Genomic DNA, 24,971 nt, shown 5'->3' with positions numbered 1-24,971 from the left:
TCTTATCAACGTGGACCTCACCTATAGCCCATTTCAAACTTCTAGTGGCGGGTGGTGGATGTTTCTACGGGACAAAACTGGGGCGTGTCGTGGATATTGAAGCGACATCCCAGAACCGCCTCACTGACTCTGTGGGGGTGTAGTTAAATGTGTGGTGGGTGTATGTGGGGATGGAGGGTGGGGTCGGGCTGCTGGACTGTTTCTATTCCAAACTTGGCTACATCTTGTTCGGGCTGTTTTTATTGATGCTGATGACTACGGCATGTCTGTGACATATTTGGACAGGCATAGTCTGCACTCGGAACGCTGAAGTCGCCACAGATTGTATGTTTATGCCTTAGCAACCACTCACACAGGTAGATAAATATGTCACACAGGTAGATACATATGTCACACAGGTAGATAAATAAGTCACAGTGGTATATAAATAAGTCCCACAGGTAGATAATTAAGACACACATCCAGATCGGTACGTCACACAGGCAGACAAGTAAGTCACACATGTAGATAGGTAAGTCACACAGGTAGATAATGTAAGACACACAGGTATAGACAAGTAATTCACACAGGTAGATAGGTAAGTTACACATCTAGATAGATAAGTCACAAAGGTAGATATACAGTTACACAGGTAGATAGGTATGTTACACAGTTAAATAAGTAAGTTACACAGGTAGACAAGTAAGTTACACAGGTAGACAGGGAAGTTTCACAGATAGATAGGTAAGTTACACAGGTAGATAAGTAAGTTACACAGGTAGATTGATAAGTCACACAGGTAGATATGCAGTTACACAGGTAGATAGGTAAGTTACACAGGTGGATAAGTAAGTTACACAGGTAGATTGATAAGTCACACAGGTAGATATGCAGTTACACAGGTAGATAGGTAAGTTACACAGGTGGATAAGTAAGTTACACAGGTAGATAAGTAACTTACCCAGATAGACAGGTAAGTTACACAGGTAGATAGGTAAGGCACGCAGATCCGTTATATCCATAGCCTTAGGGTAGCCTTAAGAGAGACAGAAAACCTACCCTCAATCATCATAACAATGCGGTTGTCAGGACCAGCGGAGAGGATGATTGTATACCTGTGTTGATGTCACAGCAGGATGGCGACCTTGCAGGCAAATTGCTTCTGTTATCTGGCAATCTAATCACATGTCAAGTCTCAACATTTTTCGAAGACGTGCATGTAAGTAAGTGAGTGAGCATAGTTTTACGCCGCTGATACCAAGCCCCAAAGCTTGTACACGTGTGAGGAACCGAACCCCGATCTTCCGCGTCACGACTGAAGGCTTCCACCACTGAGCTACTAAACCGACTGTTCAAAGGGTTAGTGATTGAGTAAATACTGCGTAGGGTAATATTGCAGATACCCACAGGAAATAAATCACACATGCCTCTTATGATACGATGACTATGAACACAATGCTATGTACACCCTGCACTGAATAAATAAATAAATAAATAAATAAATAAATAAAGAATAAATAAATAAATAAATAAATAAATTACAGTGAGATCGCATTTCTCAGGATGTGTATGGTTAGAACATTGAACATATCATATGATCATGAACTACACTGAATACTTGTCATAAACATGTAATGTTAGACAATATAATCACCATGTCAATCTTTGCTATGGCCGAGAGTGGAAATTAATGTCTTGGTCCTTCCTTTCTAAAACCATCTGTTTTATGGGTGTTTCATGGTATCATATTCAAACCTTTTTTTTTTGACAAATGAAAGGGAAACAAACAGTCTTACTCAATTGTAATAATTCTGCCACCCACTGTGCACCTGTTAACCCTTATAACGTGTTCATGAATTCCCACGGAGGCCCACCAACACCATGTCATGATAGGCATCTGTGTGTAGTGTAGGGGGGGGGGGGAGCATGGAATGGCAGGCTGCCAAGTGACACGCATTATGTCCTCAAATACACTGGTCACACAGAATGTTTCTGACACATGTCTGCACTGCAAGGTCAACCTTTCCTTATTTACATTCAAAACATAAGGACTTTATGCTTCGAATGCACTCAGGTCGGGAATTTTTAATAAAATGTGATTCATGTGCACTGAGAGTCTTAAATCAGGCTTTCTTAAACTCAAATGGGAATTTGACATGCTATATAACCATGGAAGCTCTAGAGCGACGTAAATTACCTCCTACGCCTGCTGTGCAGAGATGGAGGAACTAAACTTTCCTTTTGTTAACTAATACATTAAATGATTTTATTATTATCATTTTAATTTTTCATCATTATATGTATATCTACCTATTCACTCTCTGGCTTGTCTGTGAAGCAAATATCCTGATTAAGATGAGTTGAAATCGCATCTGTGCAAAGGACATTCAAAGCACGAAACGTACCACTTCAAAATACAAATGTATGTTTAAAAAACAGGTGGTGCGTCATACAATGTCTGTAGCCAGTGGCAGACATTATCACCTGGTGGTGACAGGTTTATGTTTGTTTGTTGTTTAACGCTGCTCTCAGACGATCCAGTGATTGACATAATGAGCATCGATCCACGTATTTTGGATACGATGACATGCATCAACCAAGTCAGCGAGCCTGACCTCCCGATCCCGTTAGTCGCCTATTAAGACTATCGTAGAGCTACGATCACTTTATGGAATAGGCCACGTATGTGAGATACGACTGTCGTAGAGCTGCGATCACTTTATGGAATAGGCCACGTATGTGAGATACGACTGTCGTAGAGCTGCGATCACTTTATGGAATAGGCCACGTATGTGAGATACGACTGTCGTAGAGCTACTATCACTTTGGGAAAAGGGCCACGTATGTGAGTTACGACTTCCGTAAAGCTTACACTGTTCTGTAGATGTCTTGTACGACATAATAACTAAAGCCGGTAGCCTGCCAACATCACAAATTGCAATAGCAGATCAATCCAATATTCCAACAAAGTGCCCTTTGTTTACCAATAAAAGTGTCAGTAATAGGGTTTGCACGAACGCCCTCTAGCGGATTTCAGCCATGAATACAAGCTTTACAAATTCGCCAGGCCACGATTGGTATTTCTCATTTCTCAAGTCACGACCTCGGCAACAGACCACGTGTGTTCCATATATTCATTACCATGACAATTTCAAGGGTAGAAAGGTTACACCAAACTAATGTTCCTAACAAGATCCAATGATCCTGTCAATGATTCTAGTGACAACGTCGTCAGCGGTATTGCCGTCGTGGTACTCCCTGTACGCCAGCATCAGTCCTAACTGCAACATTGTTTGGACAGAAACATCTGTTTTGAAAATACGGAAATATCTGCGTTTGTTATAAATGTGTTTCCATCAATGAAACATTGGACCGGGGTAGCCTAGTAGGTGGTGCGTTTGCCCGTCACGTCGAAGTCATGAGTTCGTTTCCGATTATACCCTGTGTAACGCTAATTCTTGGCGCCACCTGTCATGAACGGATAGCAAACCACTAAAAGCTACAGCTTTTGTATGACAAATTGTGTCAATTTGCAAAAGGTTACGATAAAAGTAAGTGAAACATCAAAATATTGAAAAACAGACTCCATGTCCCTTATGGGCCACCGTAAAAAGCGGATAAAGCTCAATCTCATTAAATAATGTTGCAGCTACGTTCAAAAGGTTTGGGTATATTCGTTTTAGAGAATAAATTTTGAATTTTTCTACACATTGTTGATAAATGACGCCAAGAGCAGGTGTCCAGCATGTACTCTCTGTCAGCTGTCTGTGGTTTCTATTGATTTATTAGTCTATATTTAAACACACAGCCATTAAAAATTCATATGTAGTCTAACTTCCTGTCTATGTCACGTGACCCCCTCGGATTGCGTGGTATTGGGAGCATGTGTCTGGAGGTGCTAAGAGGACGAGCCAGAAAGAGATATGTACCACAGCCGTGACAATTCCGCTCCTAAAGCGTAATATTTTAAGAGCTACATTTGGTTTTATCTTCTTAGACATGTGTTGTATAGAATAAGTCATTGCGAATATTGATGTGACACTGCGTGTGTGTGTGTGTGTGTGTGTGTGTGTGTGTGTGTGTGTGTGTGTGTGTGTGTGTGTGTGTGTGTGTGTGTGTGTGTGTGTGTGTGTGTGATATCTTGTACTAGTCCGGACTAATGCCGATTTTATAGCATTAGCCCACTGAGATACCATGTCGCAGGTTAACATGAATACCCCACTCAGACACAGTGTATTGACTCCGAGGCGACCAGTCCTTGTTTTATTCCGGTAATGCCTGGCGTCTGCCAGGGTAACACAAATTATCTTTTAGCGTCTTGTGATATGACGCGGCCGGGGATCGAACCAACGAGCTTCCTCTCTCTTGGCAAACGCACTATCCACTAGACCACGGAGGCGATGTACCATGTATTTTCGATATATTAATTATCGTAAAAATTGAAACTTAGTAACGTGACTAGTTTACGATCATAAATACCCAGTGACACACACGTGTTGTTTTAGTTTAATTGGTGATTACGTTTTGACAATTCCTCTAATAGAATCTTCTTGTTTCAGCACAATGGCGAACGACACACTAGGAGGGCTCATTGCTGCATCATGTATAGCAGGAGTACTGGCTATCTGTCTCGTGGCACTCTTAATCTACTGGTTCTACAACAGGTGGGTGTCTGAAGGGGGATGCTGAAGATCGGGTGTTCCTGGGGGTGGAAGGGGTGTTTCTGGGGATGGATGGGGTGTTCGGGGGGGGGGGGGGGGGGGGTATTTCTGGTGGAGGGATATTCCTAAGGGTTGGAGTTGCTGGGGCCGAACTGTTTATTGGGCATGGGATGTTGTTTCTGAGGGATTGGGTGTTTTTTGGAAATTGGGTGTTTCGCTGGGATTGGGTGTTTCTGGGAGATGGGGTGTTTATGGGGGATTGGGTGTTTATGTGGGATTGGGCGTTTCTTGGAAATTGGATGTTTTGCGGGGATGGGGTATTTCTGAGGGTGGGTGTTCCTAATAGTGGCTATTCCTTTGGCTGAAAAGTTTCTTGGGATGGGGGGGATGGTATTTTTCCTGGGAAATAGTGTGTTTCGATGGGGTGGCTGTCCCTAATGGTGCATGTTCCTGTGGTTTGATAGTTCCTAGGAATGGGGGATGGGGTATTTATTGGGATGGTTGTTTGAGGTGGTCTATGATGGATTGTTCCTGGAGATGGGCTGATCCGGGGTGGGGTTTTCCAGGTTCTATAAGCAATGTTTTGTTGGTTTGTTTTTTGTTGTTTAACGCCGCACTTAGCAATATTCCAGCTATATGACGGCGGTCTGTAAATAATCGAGTCTGGACCACACATTCCAGTGATTGACATCATGAGCATCAATCCACGCAATTGGGATACGATGACATGCATCAACCAAGTCAGTGAGCCTGACCACCCGATCCCGTGAGTCGCCTCTTACGACCTATTCTACCCCGGATCTTCACGGGTCACAAAGGAATGTACTCGCACATTAGGGGTATATTTGAAAGACAAGACCATATCGATGATACACAGATTAGGAACATAGAAGAGCTTGTACTCAGTGACAGAATTTGTTCTGAGATCTCTCATGACCTCCATAACGGGATGTATATAAAGAATACATGTTAACTCTCTAGTTTTCATTGTACAAGTCTGTGACGTCATGACATTACGGTTTTACAGGAGTACATCTTCGGATTATGTAAAGGAGCCCATTCAGCCGGAGATCCCGCTGACCACCCAGAGATATCACCCCCGCCCCTCCTACACCACACATGCTGTACACCCACGGGCGAGACCGCCACTTAACTTCTTCACCGTGAGAGGTGGCCAGCATGGGGTGCGCTATCCCAGCTTCCGGCCGACGATAGGCTACAGTGGGGCGGTCGTCTACCTAGATGATGAACAGGCCAGAAGAAAAGTTCATGGGTCGTCCCAATCTACAATTCGCGATCGTGAACGAGTCGGTGAGATATATGTTTCAGTGTGTCCAACTTACACGTACGCCTTGTTTTGTTTGTTTGTTTGTTGTTTAACGCCGCAATATTACAGATATATGACGGCGGTCTGTAAATAATTAAATCTGGACCACACAATCCAGTGAATGACATCATGAGCATCAATCCACGTAATTGGGATACATGCATCAACCAAGTCAGCGAACCTGACCACCCGATCCCGTTAGTCGCCTATTACGACAAGCATAGACGCCTTTTACGGCAAGCATGGGTTGCTGAATGACCTATTCTACTCCGGATCTTCAAGGGAATAAGCCTTGTAATATATGTGTTCACGTCAGATTTAGCATAACTAACTACATGTATACTGCCGGACAAAAGAAGTATACTCCCAAGTTTGATGGTGGCTAAAAACGAAACAAACAAGAAATAAGTAAGAGAATATATGGATGTCAACTTCTTTATTATGAGGAACACAACAGTTTCTGAACATATACATGAACTTACTCCTTCATCATTCATCAGGAATAAGAATATACTCCGAAGCATTGTGTTCCTCATAATAAAGAGGGGCGGTCGGGTAGCCTAGTGGTTAAAGCGTTGCTCGTCACGCCGAAGACCCGGGTTCGATTCCCGACATGGGTACAATGTGTGAAGCCCATTTCTGGTGTCCCCCGCCGTGATATTGCTGGAATATTGCTAAAAGCGGCGTAAAACCATACTCACTCACTCACTCACTCACTCATAATAAAGAAGTATTCATCCATAACTTCACTTCCTTATGTGTATCACTTCTAAATTCCATTCAAAGACTTGAAACAAGAAAAGGTTATTCGATGGTGATCTATTTGATACTTGTGTTGTGGGCCTTAAGTTTGCACTGTTTCGGTTCAGTCTTAACGATTTGATGAAGTTTGTAACCTTTGGCCCAATCCAGTTTTCTTTTGCCCTATAGTTCGTTTATCATCATGTACCCCAATGGTATTCCTGGGTAGATAATGTCCGCAGCAGCCTATACTAGTCGTAGGAACTGGTCAGAATAAGCATTGGGTGGTTATATGACGTAGTGTATTATGCTCGTGCTATGGACCATTGGAGACCGACCCGTGAAGATTCCGGGGTAGAATAGGTCTTCAGCAATCCATGCTTGCCGTAAAAGGTGACTATGCTTGTCGTAAAAGGCGACTAACGGGATCGGGTGGTCAGGCTCGCTGACTTGGTTTATACAATTGCGTGGATCGATGCTCATGATATTAATCACTGGATTGTCTGGTCCAGACTCGATTATTTACAGACCGCCGTCATGTAGCTGGAATATTGCTGAGTGCGGCGTTAAACAACAAACAAACAAACCAACCATTGATGGCCCCAGTTCAGAGTATTTACACACCGTGGTGTTCTAGATGGACTATTTCGACTGCGCCGTAAAACAACATACACATACTCACCCACACGTTTTCGTATTAACTCGCACGGGCTCTGGATATATGTTGGTCAGTTATTTGAAGTTTTAACTTGTTTTATTTTCAATATTTCATTCGACATCTGCTTATACTGAACCGTTGGTGTATATCCCATACTGTGAACATATTGGTATATTTAATACGGTAATGAAAAGTGTCAGTGACAGTGACAGTATTAGGACTAGAGATTCACTTTTTCAGTGACGTGTCAAGTCATAGCCAGCCTACACAAGAACAGTTAGAATTGAGTGTGCTCAAATTAGAATTTGGGTGCTTCGAAAACTTATTTTGTGAAAATACATTATTTCGTCTCCCACGGAAGCTGACGACTCAGTCCGTCATGTGTGAGGTTTAGAAAGTGTAGTGAAGGCAGGGTGGATGTGATGTGTGGTGTTTAGAAGGTGTAGTGTAGGCAGGGTGGACGTGATGTGTGGTGTTTAGAAGGTGTAGTGAAGGCAGGGTGGACGTGATGTGTGGTGTTTAGAAGGTGTAGTGAAGGCAGGGTGGACGTGATGTGTGGTGTTTAGAAGGTGTAGTGAAGACAGGGTGGACGTGATGTGTGGTGTTAAGAAAGTGTAGTGAAGACAGGGTGGACGTGATGTGTGGTGTTTAGAAGGTGTAGTGAAGGCAGGGTCGATGTGATGTGTGGTGTTTAGAAGGTGTAGTGAAGGCAGGGTGGACGTGATGTGTGGTGTTTAGAAGGTGTAGTGAAGGCAGGGTGGATGTGATGTGTGGTGTTTAGAAGGTGTAGTGAAGGCAGGGTGGACGTGGTGTGTGGTGTTTAGTAGGTGTAGTGAAGGCAGGGTGGATGTGATGTGTGGTGTTTAGAAGGTGTAGTGAAGGCAGGGTGGACGTGATGTGTGGTGTTGAGAAGGTGTAGTGAAGGCAGGGTGGACGTGATGTGTGGTGTTTAGAAGGTGTAGTGAAGGCAGGGTGGACGTGATGTGTGGTGTTTAGAAGGTGTAGTGAAGGCAGGGTGGACGTGATGTGTGGTGTTCAGAAGGTGTAGTGAAGGCAGGGTGGACGTGATGTGTGGTGTTTAGAAGGTGTAGTGAAGACAGGGTGGACGTGATGTGTGGTGTTTAGAAGGTGTAGTGAAGGCAGGGTGGACGTATGTATGTATTTCGTTATTCCTTCAATTTGACGTGCCGATGCAGATGCTAGTATTTGATTAATAAAAGAAGAAGCAACTGTAACGAAACGTCGCATTGAAAGAAGTTGAAATCCAGAAGTCTACCGTAGCTTTTTCTAAGTCCACATTCGTGAAAAAAGGGAAGATCAATCGGTGGGAAGAGGTCCATAACGAAGCGTTTATTGTCGAAACATATATATAACCATTAACTCGGAGCAATAAAATACCCCATTGTGATCGTGTCATGCCAAGCGCAGCTGTATTGTCACCAGTAGGTTTATTGCCTTCGGCAAATACCTTCACCAAATTGAAGGATTGTGTGTATTATTGCCATTCTCATATACATATATTTTTACAACTTTGTCTTTTTTCACATTCCTTTAACATTATTCCTGAGACTAATTTCATCAACATTATATATTGCAGCGAATGGAGCGCCGAGCGGCCATCTCGTCAGGTGAGGACAGACATTACAGAGTTACCGCCCCTGTAAATCCGCCTGTGATGCTAGTTTGAAATGCTAAGTTTGAAAGCTTTACACGTTTTCTCTGCAAAAATACACTTGTGACAAACAATAACTTACATCGATAAAACAGGACAGATCTAAACATTAGACTGTTGAATTTTTTTATCAACACATTTTTTAATACTATTGTAACAAATATGTATTAATAAGTATATGTGGTTATTTTCACACTTAAGCCTGTTAAACTCAAAGGTGACCATCATCCGTCTGATGTTTTAAAGGGCAAGTTCACACGGAAATGAACCAATTTTTCTTGTTCTTTTTCCACATTAAAAGTGTTAACATAGAAGTGTCATAGACAAAAAAATAAAAACATCATATTTAATTAACATATTTTTTGCATTAAAACGATTTATATTTTTCACATTTACCAAGTGTTCTATTTCCATAACAAAAACACCATGGCTTATGCCCCTTGCAATATGACGTCATTGGTGCCAATTGATAAACATTTTGACGTCATCATGCTTTGTTAGAGCCGCTTCACGTGGTGTAGGTACAGTTTTGTGATTCTAGCGTCTCAGATGCCAGCCAGAATTGTGTTATGCCGAGTCACCACTGCGCCGGAGTGTGTCGTAGACCATGTTGTTTTACCGCAAACTGGTACTTGATATCTTTTAGACAGGGACCCATTTGAATTGGCACCAATTACATCATAATCTAAGGGGGATAACTCAGGCCTATTTCGCTCGTAAAACGAAGGCCTCATAACGACATTTCATTTTAACACTATTGTGAGCTTCCTACTTTCACTGTGAAAAAAAATGAGCGTATATTTTCAAACACAGATACTAACTAATTCTAAAATTGCGTTTTGTTTAGAAAAAAGAGAAAGTGATTTTTGCGTGTACACTTCCCCTTTAAGCAATATATTAGTTCGAAGTAAATTTGGAAATAGCCAGTGCTACTACGATTCCTGCGTAAAACCCAGCCTATATGTGAGTGAGTGAGTGAGTGAGTGAGTTTGGTTTAACGCCGCTTTTAACAGTATTCCAGTTATATCACGGCGTGTCAGCTTAATGTGGGAGGAAAGCCCGAAGTGATGCAGGTCCCAGACGTTTACCACTTCGGTGAAACCCACGAGCATGGGTATGGTGCTGACAAACCTAGAAACATAATCGGGGCGAACCGGGATTCGAACCCACAATCATAGGTTTGCCCAAGGGACGCAACTCTGCACAGCGAATCGCAGCGCCTTAGACGACTGGGCCACCCGTGCCCCCCCCAGCCTATATGAGTATCGTGGATGTCAGGCACAAAGATTAATATGATATTCTATTTCTCTTTTCAGGGACGTTGAAACTGCAGAGGAAAGGGTACGTTAAAGTGTTCTAAGAAGTTGCTACTATCATTTATACACTGAACTGTTTCATCCGACATACTACCCGATATAATGGTGTAAATGTTTGTACAAGGAAGAAAGCAATGTAAATTTAGGCAGCGAGAAATGAGACTGATTCACTGATTTTGTTATTCCGTTGTGGATATCATTTTAAATGTGTGTTATTAGAATTCGAATAATTTATGTTTCTATATTTCGTCATTTCAGATGGACTTTGGATCCTCGGATAACGAACGCCCAAATGGAAGAGTTTATGAATCCAACAGAGGGCGCACTAAAACACGTGACAGGCATAGGGCTAAATCTCGAGATAAAAAGTCAAGGTCGAGGTCTAAGTCACGTGACAGAATTGAAAATTTGAGAAAATCAAAATCTGATGACAAACGCAGCTCTCGGCGCAGTCACGAATCCGCGACAATCACGGCGAAGGAAGGCGATATCATTCTGGCCCCGGCGAACAGCCATCCGAATCTCTCCGTATCCAGGACGCTTTCCGCTCCCATTACAACCGGCCTTGACCTTCACGTATCAAGGATCTCTCACATCCGGGACCCTGACCCTGAACCAGAACCCCCTCGATTGTCAAACGGATCGGCAATGCACTTTAACCATGACCCACCACCAGAGCCCGAGCGGTTGTCGAACGGATCGGCGATGCATTACATCCCTGACCCGGAACCATTTCCTGACCCTGTACCGGAACCTCGACGTGACCCCTCGCCCCAGCCAATGAGCTACTCCTTTTATAAACAAGAGGAACGGGAGGAGCCGACGATGTTCGGGAGCAGCAATGCATCCTCGGCGTTCAAGGAGGCGACGCCACGGGCTGATTATCTTTTTGATTCAACATCAGACTTTCAGCGTCCCATCGTGACACCCCGCGAGGACTACAACATTCCCTTTGAGCACGAGGAGCAGGTTGTCACCTCTGCCTTCAGTTTCATGAACGTCGAGAAAGATGCTTTAAGATCAGAACCAACGGATATCTACCCAGCTCGACAACCTCGACGCCCTCCCACCCCGCCTTATGACGGCGAACCTGACATTGATCCGGAACCGGAACCGGAACCGGAAGCTGGCGAAGCTGATTACTCCTACACACGGAGAATCCCGACCCCACCCGACATGAACCGATCCTCTTCGCCGGAAGATGACCCAACGTACAACCGGTTAAAATTCCGCTCGCCCACTCCCCCACCTGGGATGCTGCGCCGTGCGAAAGAAGACGTCGTAGACGAGGGGACTGAGACGTCACAGAGAGGATCCATGAGACAGAAGATTATTGGTAGCAGTGACTCTCCTATTAAGAATGCTCTGATAGAAGAACTGATGAAGCGACGACAACAAAGCGGGGATGAACCCTCCCCTCCACCCCCTGCTTCGCCACTACCAGCTGATTTTTTCCCGGATGACGTTTCAGTTGACAGCTCCGGGCGTCGTGCAGTGCAGTTCACCATGTCGCCACCAGAGATTATCCCTCGGGATCAGGAGGGCCCCGAGTCTCCAGAGTTTAGTGGCGTTAATTCGCCATTTGACTCAGTGCCGGCCCCACCCCCACCCCCTCCTCCGCCACCCCCTCCGCCACCCTCGACCAAGCTTTGATGTCACGGTCGGGCTACATTGTTCCAGTGTCCGATGATGAAACACAGTACCTAACGCGTCGCCGTCGCATCGTACGCGTCTTAGCCAAAACAATCAAAAGTATTTGTGTACAGTGTTAAGTGATGGATGTGTCTGTACTATGGATAAAGTGCCTTGTTATATGCCTTCGTTATTTGTCTGGACATGGCAATAGGCTGACATCTGACGGTTGGACAGAATATTAATTAAGACGTCGATGTCATAAACTATGAGAGGGATGTTTGACATGAGAGAATATCACGTGACACACTCTCCACCCTGATTACATTTTCCACCCTATGCCAATACCACGTGCAATGTGTGCCTGTCAAGGTCACGTGACCTTCAGCGCTGTATTGTGTTGACGTGTTTGAGGACAACACCACGTGACTACAACGTTCTACTCAACCTATAGACAATATACACCACAAGGGCTCCGTTCTACTTATATAGAAGCATATTTACATATCAAATGTCTTTACTGGGATGGACTGTAAACTCACTTTCACAAAACTGGATTGAATTCGACACCCATGTTATATATATCATCGTGGTCATGACTAAACGTAACGACTGAAATCGGCCATTTCAAGAAACGCAGGGACTAAGAATTGTATACATCCGAGGCATCATTGCTTCATGTACTTTAGATATTTCCTACCCATAGCGGTGTTAATTGTCACGCTCCTGTCGTTATAAACATGTGCAGAAAACTGTCCATTAAAAGTATTAATATATCTTCATAGATTTAGTTGTTTTCCATGTTTAATTACGCTCAGCAGCATCTATACTGCTCAAACAATGTTAAGGGCCGCCCGATTCATTCACATAACCATAGTTAATCTGACCTGCCATGTCCACCCAGAGTCGAGTACCAGAACCATTTGTAAATAGGAGTCCTCGAGTTACCCTCGAACGCCCCTGTTGTCAGCAGAGGAAAGATGTATTATTCATTGGAAACTATATTGACAATATGTTTAGTCATTATGTCACTAATCAAATGATATGAATTTGTTATAAATATGACGAAATTAACGCCTGCAAATAGTCATTTCCTTTTATCTTGCGATGCATGTATACTTTTAAACTGGCCATAAACAATATCTTCATGTTTGTGTAATTAGTTTCTTCTTACCTATAGTGTTTGTCTTAAGTCTGTAGTTTGCTCAAAGAAAACTATATTCCCTGGACAAGTTGCAAGAGGAAGCAAGTGTATGTTATGTATTGTGTCAAGAATTTAAAGGCTTGTACAAGACGATTCCACTCACGATTCTCCGTGGTTCTGTTATGTGCTGTGGAAAAAACTAAATAATGTGGATTTCAACTTCTATTACAAATTGTTATTTGTTGATATTCGCTTTTGCGTCCCCCGGCTGCAAAATCCGCTGGGCCTGGGTTCGAGTCCTAGATTTGCACCGATTATGATCCTTGCAAGTCAGCATATGTTTCATCTAAGTGCTAAAGGTATACTAGTACCACGTTTTTCTTCACCCATAACCTGAAACTCCATACAGAACTGAAATATACCTCTCCACATTACATAGGGATATTTTAATATCTCCACGATACACAAAACTGGTTGTCATAATATGCCAAGTGTGTGTATAATTATAAATATCTATCCCTATCCAAATTTAAGTAGTATATTATTCAAAGCGACGTTAAACCAATATCTCCTCTTGAGTGCTACTCAACATGTTTTCGGTGTTTGGGGAGTTCCATGGCAAATTTTGCAGGTCTACATTAATCTAGGTAAATTAATGTACAGGAATATACATCTGTTTAAATGGGGGGAACATTTCATTTTGCCAACAATGTAACAACCACGAAAACTTACTTAATATGAACATAGTTCCGTAAGCAAATTTCTAAATAGCTTCTTATTACATTTCAATAAGAAACTGTCGAAGAATGCAATCATGTAGCATCGGTGGCAATATCTTGTTATGTTAGCTGTTAAAAACGGCGATGTTGTTTATGTGTATTTGTATGATATATAGAAAGATATAGAATTGTTTGATATCATATTGTAATATAACAGATTATATATATGGAGATATGACTGTTGTCAGATTATGTGTGATATATAATTTTATACAAAATAAATTGTTTAAAACAGGTTCCATGTTGTGTTGTGTTTTTGTAGAAAATAATTTAAATAAATACAACCATCATATTTCGTTAGTATTGGAGAAAGCCAGCACTGATTAACGCCACAGCTATAATTTTGTTGCTGTTCTCGGCTGACACAACAAACCTCGGAAGATAGGTAAATTCTTATCTCTTAAACACTCGTGTTATTCCGGTACAAGGTGCAGATTACGGAAAGAGGCGAGTGGTGACGAATGAAGCCAAACGCTCAGCACGGCGGAATATTTGTTTCTCACATCGTGGTATTCATAGTCACTAATTTCTGATTGGGGCTGTTCTACGTCTATATTGATTTTTATTCAGAGATTCTATGACTTGTATGAACTGAGATAAGATCGGTTTTGTAAAGTATACACCTTTGTTTGTTTGTATTTTTGTTGTTTAACGCCGCACTCAGCCAACTTTATGACGGCGGTCTGTAAATAATCGAGTCTGGACCAGACAATGCAGTGGTTGACATCATGAGCATCGACCTACGCAAATGGGATACGATGACATGCATCAACCAAGTCAGCGAGCCTGACCACCCGATCCCGTTAGTCGCCTATTCCGGCAAGCATGCATTACATTACATGTGCATATGAAATTCTGTTTGAAGTTAGGTTCCTGGTAAGAGATGGTGACGTCACTTCCCAACCGAAGCTGTTGCAGCATATGGGTTCTAGCGTTTACCCTGATAGAAGGGAGACATACCACACAGACTGAGAGTTATGCGATGGAGTATTCAACAAGACACGGATGGCCCAGTCGCCTAAAGCGCCGCGCAGAGTTATGTCCCTTAGTCGTCCATTTTATTATCGTTGGTTGCCACGATTGGCCCTGTGAACGGTTTGTCATCCCCGTTTCCGGTCTCTTGGACGTCCCGTCAGTCGCCTCGTTCGACAAGCATGTGTTTGCTGAAGACCTATTCTAAGATATTCACAGGTGAATACACCTTTAGAAATCAGGATAAACAATCATATATACACCGTGTTCAAAACGCACAAACGCCGCGCGTATGGCCCGTTAAAGGAAGGGAAAGTAGAAGAAGACTGTCTTATTTAGTGTCACATATTGCATGACAAGCATACATCAAGCATACCAAGCAGACACTTGATAAACATACAATACCCGGCCTGGTGGTCTATGAGACACAGCCGTCTCCTGATTGCCTATGAAAACAATGCACTTGAAAGTATATAAAAAACCATTAAATATACGTATTAAATTTGGTTTAAACACAAGCATCCCTGTTGCGCTTTATGCTTAGTCTGATATTATTTTTTGTTGTTGGTGTTGTTGTTTAACGCCGCATTCAGCAATATTCCAGCTATATGCCTCGGTCTGTATATAATCGAGTCTGGACCACACATTCCAGTGATTGACATCATGAGCATCGATCCACGCAATCGGGATACGATGACATGCATCAGCCAAGTCAGCGAGCCTGACCATCCGATCCCGTTAGTCGTCTCAAGGGTACACAAGATACATTTAAATGTGTTTACCCATACTATATAAAAATGTAAGTCCCGATGTGTTTTCAATCTGGAATATATGTGATATAAGGGGGAAATATACGCAATCATTACGCAACAAGTTGATAATTCTTTTAGCTATGCCCGTTTGCGCTAAGACGGAACCCAGTTGCAAAAATGGCCACGAGAGGGGCACGAGTCGCTATTCGGGTTGTCCCGGAACAACACGCGTTGGTCACGAATGAGAGACGCCCATTCACGGGATTGACGCAAAACTGATTGGTCAGTGTTATATGGCAGTGTGTTACATTGTATGTTTTCAGATTCGGTTGACGCTCACTGCATTGTGTTTTGACAGTGATCAGTCGTCAGGAATGTAGCACTATTTAATGTAGACTGTCGTCAATAAGCTTCTATGTGTAAACTTCCGGTCCGTAATACCGCGAACGGTGATAGTGTGTTATAGAAACACGTGAAATATTTTGTTGTTGTGAGGCCACTGTGCAGAAATTTCCAGTATCTAGGTAGACTGTACATAAGGAGACTAGAGCATGCCTCCCGCATCTCTCACGCATCTCATCACGTCAAGACCAGCTTTCACGTGAGGGTCACTCATCATCCCTGATTCCCTGCCTAGCCCATCTTTGAAGCTTGACCGCTGTCGCCGCTGGGAGAATAAGTATTATTATCATTGAAGTTTGCTCACCACTGTGTTTTTGTATTTCATACTGACCACTGCCATCTAATTATGTATTGGACCGCCTCCGTGGTCTTGTGGTAGAGCGTCCGCCCGGAGAGCGGAAGGTCCAGGGTTCGATCCCGGGCCGCGTCATACAAAAAGACGTTAAAAGATTGTACTTGTTGTTACCCTGTCTGGCGCTCGGCATTAAGGGGCTAAAACAAGGACTGGTCGGCTCGGAGTCAGTATACTGTGTCTGAGTGAGGTATTCATGTTAAACTGCGGCATGGTATCTCAGTGAGCTAGCACTATAAATCGGCATCAGTCCGGACTAGTACAAGCAGCCACACACACACATACACGTGCATGCACGTCGCTATATAAGTGCAATAATCTTGGACGCGACGTTAAACCCAATTTCACCTATTATGTATTGCCATAGAATATTGTACTACCACTCTATTGTGTACTGCCATTGTAATTGCTGTGCAGTAATTTGTGTTGATTTGTAAACTTAGTTAATTTTGTAATACACTTGTTGATTGTATGCCACTTGTTGTTTGTTTGTTTGTTTGTTTTAAACTAATTTCTATTACGTACAGATTTCTGGCTTAACATTTTGTTTCGATTTAGGAATCGACACGTAACAGTAATTTTCTTAAATTACGCATAACATATACATGTTGTAGTTCACAATCGTATTGTTTTGTCTTCCCGCTCCGGGTATGGCGTCATTAACTGTCTGTTTTATGCAGTAACATATTGTTTATATTAATACCTGGGTAGTTGAAACCGGTGTAAGCTTAACAGTCTTCATGGATACCGTGCCCAGATTTTTGCAGATTATCTGCCATTTTCTGAAGAATGAGATTCTGTTTACCGAGTTATTGATATTGTTTGGTATTATAGCCGATGGAACTTAACAAATATGGTCTATATTATTTGCATTCGTTCAGCATCGAGACTGACTGCCTGTTATGTGAACGTGTTACTCAGCAAAATTAAGCAGGTGAGGTCGAGGGGGAAACTTAAAGAAGCGCCAGTAAAATATACCTTAAACAACGGAACGCATATGGTCCTTACATAAACACTCAATTGCCGCTTTATCTATCCCGTTATTTAAAAAACCAAATATAATCAATAAACTGATATTTGGCAACCTTTCTATGCCTGGAATAATATATGAGTTTCGTCGTATTTAGATAAGAATTATCTGAGCGTACTTGTAGATATTAGATTCCGTAATCGGTAATGCAGTGCTTCATCATCTAAATGATCAGAACCATATTTGATTGTAATATGGTAATAAACTGTGTTTTCAGGATATGATACACACCTAGAGTGATTGTACACTTTTATAGATCCATGTCCCATGAGCCCATCTACTATATTAGAAGCAATAGTGTCACTGAAATATGCTTATTATATTGCATCGCAGCCTAATTGAATATTACTCATGTGATTATTTAGCCTTTTATGGTTTATCTTGAATTTTAATATGGAGTAAGTATCTCAAGCACGGCATGAATTATATCAGCAGTGGTTCAATAAAACTTGAATATTTTTCAGTATTGTTATTTTTAGTCTTCTTGGCCTTTGATGTATGTCATGGCGAGTGAATTGATACGTTGTAGGTGCATATGATTTGTTTTGTCTGTTTGTTTTTGTTTTTGTTGTTGTTTAACGCCACACTCAGCAATGTTCAAGCTATATGACGGCGGTGGTCTGTAAATAGTCTGGACCACACAATCCAGTGATTGACATCATGAGCATCGATCCACGCAATTAAGACGAGCATAGTAGCCTTTTTGGGCAAGCATGGGTAAGTATTTCAAGCACGGGATGAATTATACCAGCAGTGTGTCAATTAAACTTTAACAATTTTTAGCATTGTGTTTTTGGTCTTCTTGGCCAGAGATATATGTCATGGCGATTGAATTGTTGCGTTGGAGGTGCAGATGAGTGTGAACACATCCACAACATGGCCATGGACACAACTCTAGGTTTACGTCTACACTGCGGGTAGTGAACAGTACGACAGGTGCTGCCATGAATAGGACAACATGAATATAACAGCTTGTTAATATATATTAAAATTATGTCAAAATTAGAATAGAAAAATGCAGGTGAGCTTCTGATCCCCTTGTAATGTGTGGTAACATGAAATAAAGATGGTTCTGTAGTGTCTCAGGCGGAAATAGCGTATTCTTGCTTCTGGCATACGGTGTCATATTCATAACATATTCAGGGATCGATTTCGCTATATCCAAGCTGCACCAGTGCAGGTAAAACACTGCTAGTATAGGTAACTTATATTGCCAGGATATACCCAGTGAAGGTAATATTTCCACCACAAGTGAACGGCAGCAGTTGTATTTGATAAATGTGGAAAACTGATTCTTTTTTAACTGGCTGCACATCTTTTTGAATCCGGGAAACAAAAGTTTATAAAATTAGTGAAATACTCAGCAGGTCTAACTCTTCACAATAGCCACTAGAACAGTCACTAATGAGGTTACAGTCAAACAGACACTTTGAAACTTCTTTTTGGGGTTGTTTACTGGATATCATGATGTGAAAAGCGATATACAGATTTACCAAAATTAAAATATTGCAGCACATTCTCAAGTTTATGTTCTCTTTGAATTTATTTAATATTCAAAATAACTGAAAATACAGTGTTTCAATTTATGATAAAGTGGTGCAGCCAGTATTTTGGTTGTGCAACCTGATTAATTTACTTGGCTGCACCTGGTGCAGGTGGTAAAACAGAGTGAAACTGTACCCTGATATTGCTGTCTCAGTTGACGCTTGCTCCTTTGATAGGCGCAATGAAGTCAACTAGGCAACGTGTTGAGATTAATTAGTATGGCAGTAGCCTTGAGTAAAATACAGTTCAGTTCAGTTGTATTACCACGTAAGAACTAATCATCCTGTGTATAATAGTATTTAAAGTGTCTCCTCGGCAGAAACTGGCCTTACATGGTCAAAATTTTACTGTTTATTGTGTGTGCGTGCGTGCGTGCGTGCGTGCGTGCGTGCGGAGCCGTAACATATGATAGTGTCAGTGTTATTTTAACATAACAAAGCAGCGGGGACCGGCTTACTCGTAATAGTACATCCACGTAGCATCAAGAAAGACACGTCACACATTGTAACCATTCCTTCCTCATCTGACCGCCTCCGTGGTCTAGTGGTGGAGCGTCTACCCGGAGAGCGGAAGGTCCGGGGTTCAATCCCCAGCCGCGTCATACCAAAAGACGTTAAAAGATGGTACTTGTTGTTTCCCTGTCTGGCGCTCGGCATTAAGAGGCTAAAACAAGGACTGGTCGGCTCGGAGTCAGTATACTGTGTCTGAGTGGGATATTCATGTTATACTGCGGCATGGTATCTCAGTGTGATAGCACTATAAATCGGCACCAGTCCGGACTATTACAAGCACACACACACACACACACACACACACACACACACACACACACACACACAAACACACACACACACTGCACGTCGCTATATAAGTGCAATAATCTTGGACGTGACGTTAAAACCCAATTACACCTCACCTCACCTTCCTCATCTGTGACGACAAGCAAGACAAACAGGAGCACATTATGTCCGGAATGCCCCAAAAGGGCCTACTTTTGAATGAGGATAATGCTTATTTCAATGGGATCGGGTGGTCAGGCTCGCTGACTTGGTTGAAGCATGTCATTGTATCCCAATAGCGTAGATCGATGCTCTTAATGTTAATCACTGGACTGTCTGGTCCAGATTATTTACAGACCGCCGTCACATATCTGGACTATTGCTGGATGCGGCGTTAAACAACAAACAAACAAAACAAAACATAGAGATGATAACGCGATGTCTGAATCAAAAGAAGCGTCTCTATAATCACGAGAGCGACAACGTCATAATGTATACAAGGCTGCTATTGTTTTACGTTTTAAGCCCTTGTGGCTCCTAAATCACGAACAATGTTAAATCGTGTAAAAAAAACTCATAAATGTTAATTATTTTTTCATTACTTCTCAAATTAGTTGTGTGATATTTCTTAAAGTGCAATAAAGTGGCTTAATGTTTTAATATATGACAGATGACACGAAATTTGTCAACTTTTGTGACATTTAAACATCACACTGTCTCCAGGATGGCTACATCATCTGAGAAACTGAGCACGTAGAGTGTACATAGAGTACGCCACGCCACGCCCGACCTACATCGTTAACGCTGGCTATAACATGCGCCTGAATCTGGGCTGGGCTGATTTGTTCGAGTGTTAATTTCTGCAGCCATCTGTCCTATGATGCCACGTCAGTGTACCGATGGACACGGTAATAAATTAACTGACTGATCATAAAGATGGACATTTCAAGGACATATGTAAATGACATGCACGACTGTCAGTGGTTAACCGGAAACACAAGACATCCATCCATGCAGATGACAGTCGGTCCATTTCAGTTGCACCTAAACCGTTCTTCCTACTCACGTCTCCATCTGACAGTTGTCGTCGTGTTGTACCTGTATATACTGACGTCGCCGTGACGACTTCATAAACCATCAGATTTCTCATCAGGTGCATGCTGAAATTTGATTGATATGAACGATGCCAGATACACTTCGCCATAGCTGTTATATAGATTATATAGAGTTCAGCTATATTGCTATCATAAATTGATATCATATATTGTATTACCATTTAGATTAGAATTTGTTTATGTTTTTTTTAAATTTAATCATAGTAGTTTAAGTTATTTAGATTTATATCATCATTTGTATTCATGTACGTAGTAGTGAGTGAGTGAGTGAGTGAGTATGGTTTTACGCCGCTTTTAGCAATATTCCAGCAATATCACGGCGGGGGACACCAGAAATGGGCTTCACACATTGTACCCATGTCGGGAATCGAACCCGGGTCTTCGGCGTGACGAGCGAACGCTTTAACCACTAGGCTACCCGACCGCCCCCATGTACGTAGTAAACAATGTCCCCTGAGCGAGGCGGTATCTGTTGGTACCTTTGGGCGTGATGAGGTGATATAGCTGCCGACGAGCTTCAGGTTATTATTTGTTTACACCATCCAATGCCATGTCTTTTACATGTGTTTGTATGACTGTTATTGGTATTAACATGATAAAAACCGCATATTTCAAGGTTTGTGAAAACGTTTGCCTTCATGTGTAATATACAAGGAAACCTACGGCGCTTGCCGAGATATACTGAACCAAATTATAAACTTCACAATCCTAAAATTTTAAGATTTTGACCAGTTATCATTGTGGGCCCTTATTGTGTATTTAAACAGTAATGGTCGCGTATTGTCTTCAGATAACACCCGTTTTTGTGCAGGTGAATCGATCAAAATCATGTGCACAGCACTATAGTGGCAAAAGTGGTTTTTCACGTGCAACTGATCACGTGGCCATAATACCGCACGTGTTTTCAGCCGTACTTGTTAGCAGTCATTAACAAAAAAAGAAAAACACAAGAAAACAAAAGTCTTTACGGCCATTTGTCATGTCACGCCTTTCAAATGTGCAACGTGAACGTGCCATCGGCATGTTGCAGACGGGAATGTCCGTAGCTGAAGTCGCAAGGACGATGGGTTGTAGTCGACGGACTGTTTATGATTTACAGACGCGTCTACAGCAAACGGGTACAACCGCTAATCGCCCTCGGACAGGTCGACCACGTGTGACGTCACATGCAGAGGATCGTCAGATTGTCTTACGTCACCCCCGTAACCGATTTTTGAAGGCTACATCAACCAGACATGAACTGTTTAGGGGTAGACTGGGTGCGCAAACTGTTCGAAACCGTCTGAGAACTGCTCACCTTCAAGCACGACGGCCATACTGCGGGCCGATTCAGACTCAATTACACAGACGTCAACGTCAATTGTGGGCACAGCGACACTTACCATGGACTCAGAGGAACCGGAATCAAGTCGTCTTCAGTGATGAATCCCGAGGGTGTGGAGGCGCCGTCATGAACGTTACTTCCAGTGTTGTGTACAGGAAGTTGACAGATTGTCATGAAGTGTCATGGTGTGGGGTTCTTTCTGTGGCAATGCACGTTCCAGGCTTCTTGTCATCCATGGCAACCTCAACGCTGCTGCTTACCGCGACCAGGTACTGGCACCAGAACTTCTGCCTTTTATGGCGGCACATGGACCCGGTTTGATCTTCCAACAGGACAATGCCAGACCCCACACAGCAATTTTGACAAGGAATTTCCTTCAGAATGCGGGATTCAACGTCATGGACTGGCCGTCAAGGTCTTCCGACCTCAATCCCATCGAACACGTCTGGGATGCTCTTGGCAGAAGTCTGCACACTCTCCAGAACCAACCACAGAATTTGCAAGATCTTGGCACCATTTTGCAGCAACAATGGCGTCGTCTTCCCAATCATGTGTTCACAAGCATCACAAGGTCCATGCGGAGGCGTTGTGTGGCAGTTGTCAACGCACATGGTGGCCATACACGCTACTGAACTTGTGTGCCATCAGATTCTCGTGCTTGGGACTTATGATTTAAACTGTTGATGATATTACCGAATACCGTAGGTGCTTGGAACAAATTATGGTTACCACCGTTAATTAAAATCCTTCTTTGGACATAATTGATTAAAAATTACCTTCTCTGATACATTTGTCCGTTGTATATCATATATGGGATTACTTTTAAAAATGTGAAGTTTTTAATTTGACTCAGTATACTTTCCTTGCATCGGACCGGTGAATCTAAACATCATTCCATATGTTCTTTTAAAGTTTTCACAAGTTCACCTTCACATTTACTGAATATCTTACATCACATCGATCGGTAGTCATAGTTACATCAATACGGAAGAGGCAGCGCTATTGACGACTTTCTCGCGTTATACAACATATCAGCGCACTTGCTTGTCTATTGCAGAGCCAGCCAACAGCTGCTTTTGCGCTATGCAGTGATGTGCACTCACTACCAAAAGAAACGCGTAAACCATACATATTGGTTAATATATGAGTTTGTTTGTTTGTTTGTTGTTTAACGCCGCACTCAGCAATATTCTAGCTATAGGACGGCGGTCTGTAAAAAATCGACCCTGAGCCATACAAACCAATGATTGACATCATGAGCATCGATCCACGCAGTTGGAATACGATGACATGCATCAACCAAGTCAGCGAGCCTGACCACCCGATCCCGTTAGTCGCCTCTTACAACAAGCATAGTCGTCTTTTACGGCAAGAATGGGTTGCTGAAGACCTATTCCACCCCTGATGTTCTCGTGTATGTTAATACTAGCATATTACGACTTACTCATATTCAAGAGATATTAGATTGGTTTCGATGCACAAATGAACGCATCAGATGTGACGTCATAGACCCATGACTCGAGATGCACCATTTGTCTCGCAGGATTAGCGTGTGAAGTTTGGAAATCCTCTGCAGCAAATCGTGATAAGAATAAAGACAATCTGTGCTAACACTTGAATGATTGTCAGTTTTGTCATTAAATGGTACACATTGGAAACATCTCTTCTTCGCGTACACCGCGTACATGGTAGAGCGTGCTCGGAGAACGGAAGGTCCGGCGTTCGATCCCCGGTTGCGTCATACCGGAATACATTAAAAGACGGTTCTTGGTGTTACCCTGTCTGGCGGCATAAAGGGGCTAAAGCAAGGACTGGTCGGCTCGGAATCAGTATACTGTGTCTGAGTGAGGTATTCATGTTAAACTGCGGCATGGTATCTCTAGCACTTTCTGGGCTAGCACTATATATCGGCATCAGCCCGGTCTAATACAAACAGCCACACACACGGAAATAGGAAATTGTAATTCAATAGCATTAACATTGTACATGCATATACATATATTGAGACGCATTCCACGATTGTCCATGAACAGTATTCTAGTTATATCACGGCGTGTCAGCTTGATGTTGGACGAAACCCCGAAGTGACAAATATCTCAGACGTTTACCGCTTCAGTAAAACCCACGAGCACGGGTGTGATGCTGACAAGCCATAATCGGGTCGAACCGGGATTGGAAGCCAGTAGGTCATATGAACCAGCTGGCGTAGTAATAATGTCCTATACACCACAAGGTCAATGGCGATCATTGGTAATGCATTAAGTTTATTTTTATTCTTTCAAAAACATACATCGACACGTGCCACTGTATCAGACAAAGGGAACTGCAGAATACGCATTAATTATTTATATTCAAAGTATGACATCCATAGTTACAACAGAAACATTTCCGAGATGGTATGAATGTATAGGAGAAACCATTTCTCCCCGATTGTCAGGGTTTACAATCGCTGGTAATCCCGAGGAGAAATGGTTTGTTCAACATCGCATAGACAACGTTTTTAATTAAATAACTGTAACAAAAACTCTCAATTGTATAACCTGTATCGGAGATGAAATATCGCCTGCAGTCGTGAACTCGGTTCAATAAAAAACCCGTGACCTCAGCACGTGGGTTTCGCAACGGTGCGAAATCTGCACGTGCGTCTCGCAATGGCACGAAATCTGCACGTGCGTCTCGTAGGCTGTTCGTAGTTTTTGTTCTATCAAGGGTTTACAATGATTGTAAGCCCTCCTGCGAGGTGTCACCACAATTTCAAAAACTCCATATCGAGTTACACAAACAGCCAGTA

General features: G+C 42.5%; 1 protein-coding gene across 1 annotated transcript in view; it reads left to right on the top strand.

Annotated features, from left to right (window-relative positions):
• The window catches only part of LOC124137240 (formin-like protein 20), a 43,903-nt gene extending 29,759 nt beyond the window's left edge, over positions 1-14,144 (top strand). Inside the window, exons 3-7 of the mRNA XM_048392397.1 lie at positions 4,539-4,643; positions 5,668-5,951; positions 8,964-8,994; positions 10,355-10,379; positions 10,613-14,144. Of these exons, the coding sequence (XP_048248354.1) occupies positions 4,543-4,643; positions 5,668-5,951; positions 8,964-8,994; positions 10,355-10,379; positions 10,613-12,007 (1,836 nt within the window). The 5' untranslated portion in view covers positions 4,539-4,542 and the 3' untranslated portion in view covers positions 12,008-14,144. The remainder of the gene's footprint in view (positions 1-4,538; positions 4,644-5,667; positions 5,952-8,963; positions 8,995-10,354; positions 10,380-10,612) is intronic.
• Positions 14,145-24,971: the final 10,827 nt, after the last annotated feature.

This window comes from Haliotis rufescens, unplaced genomic scaffold, assembly GCF_023055435.1.
Source record: "Haliotis rufescens isolate VD_foot unplaced genomic scaffold, xgHalRufe1.0.p SCAF_11, whole genome shotgun sequence".
Lineage (NCBI taxonomy): Eukaryota > Metazoa > Mollusca > Gastropoda > Lepetellida > Haliotidae > Haliotis > Haliotis rufescens.
This window is presented reverse-complemented; position numbering and strand designations above follow the sequence as displayed.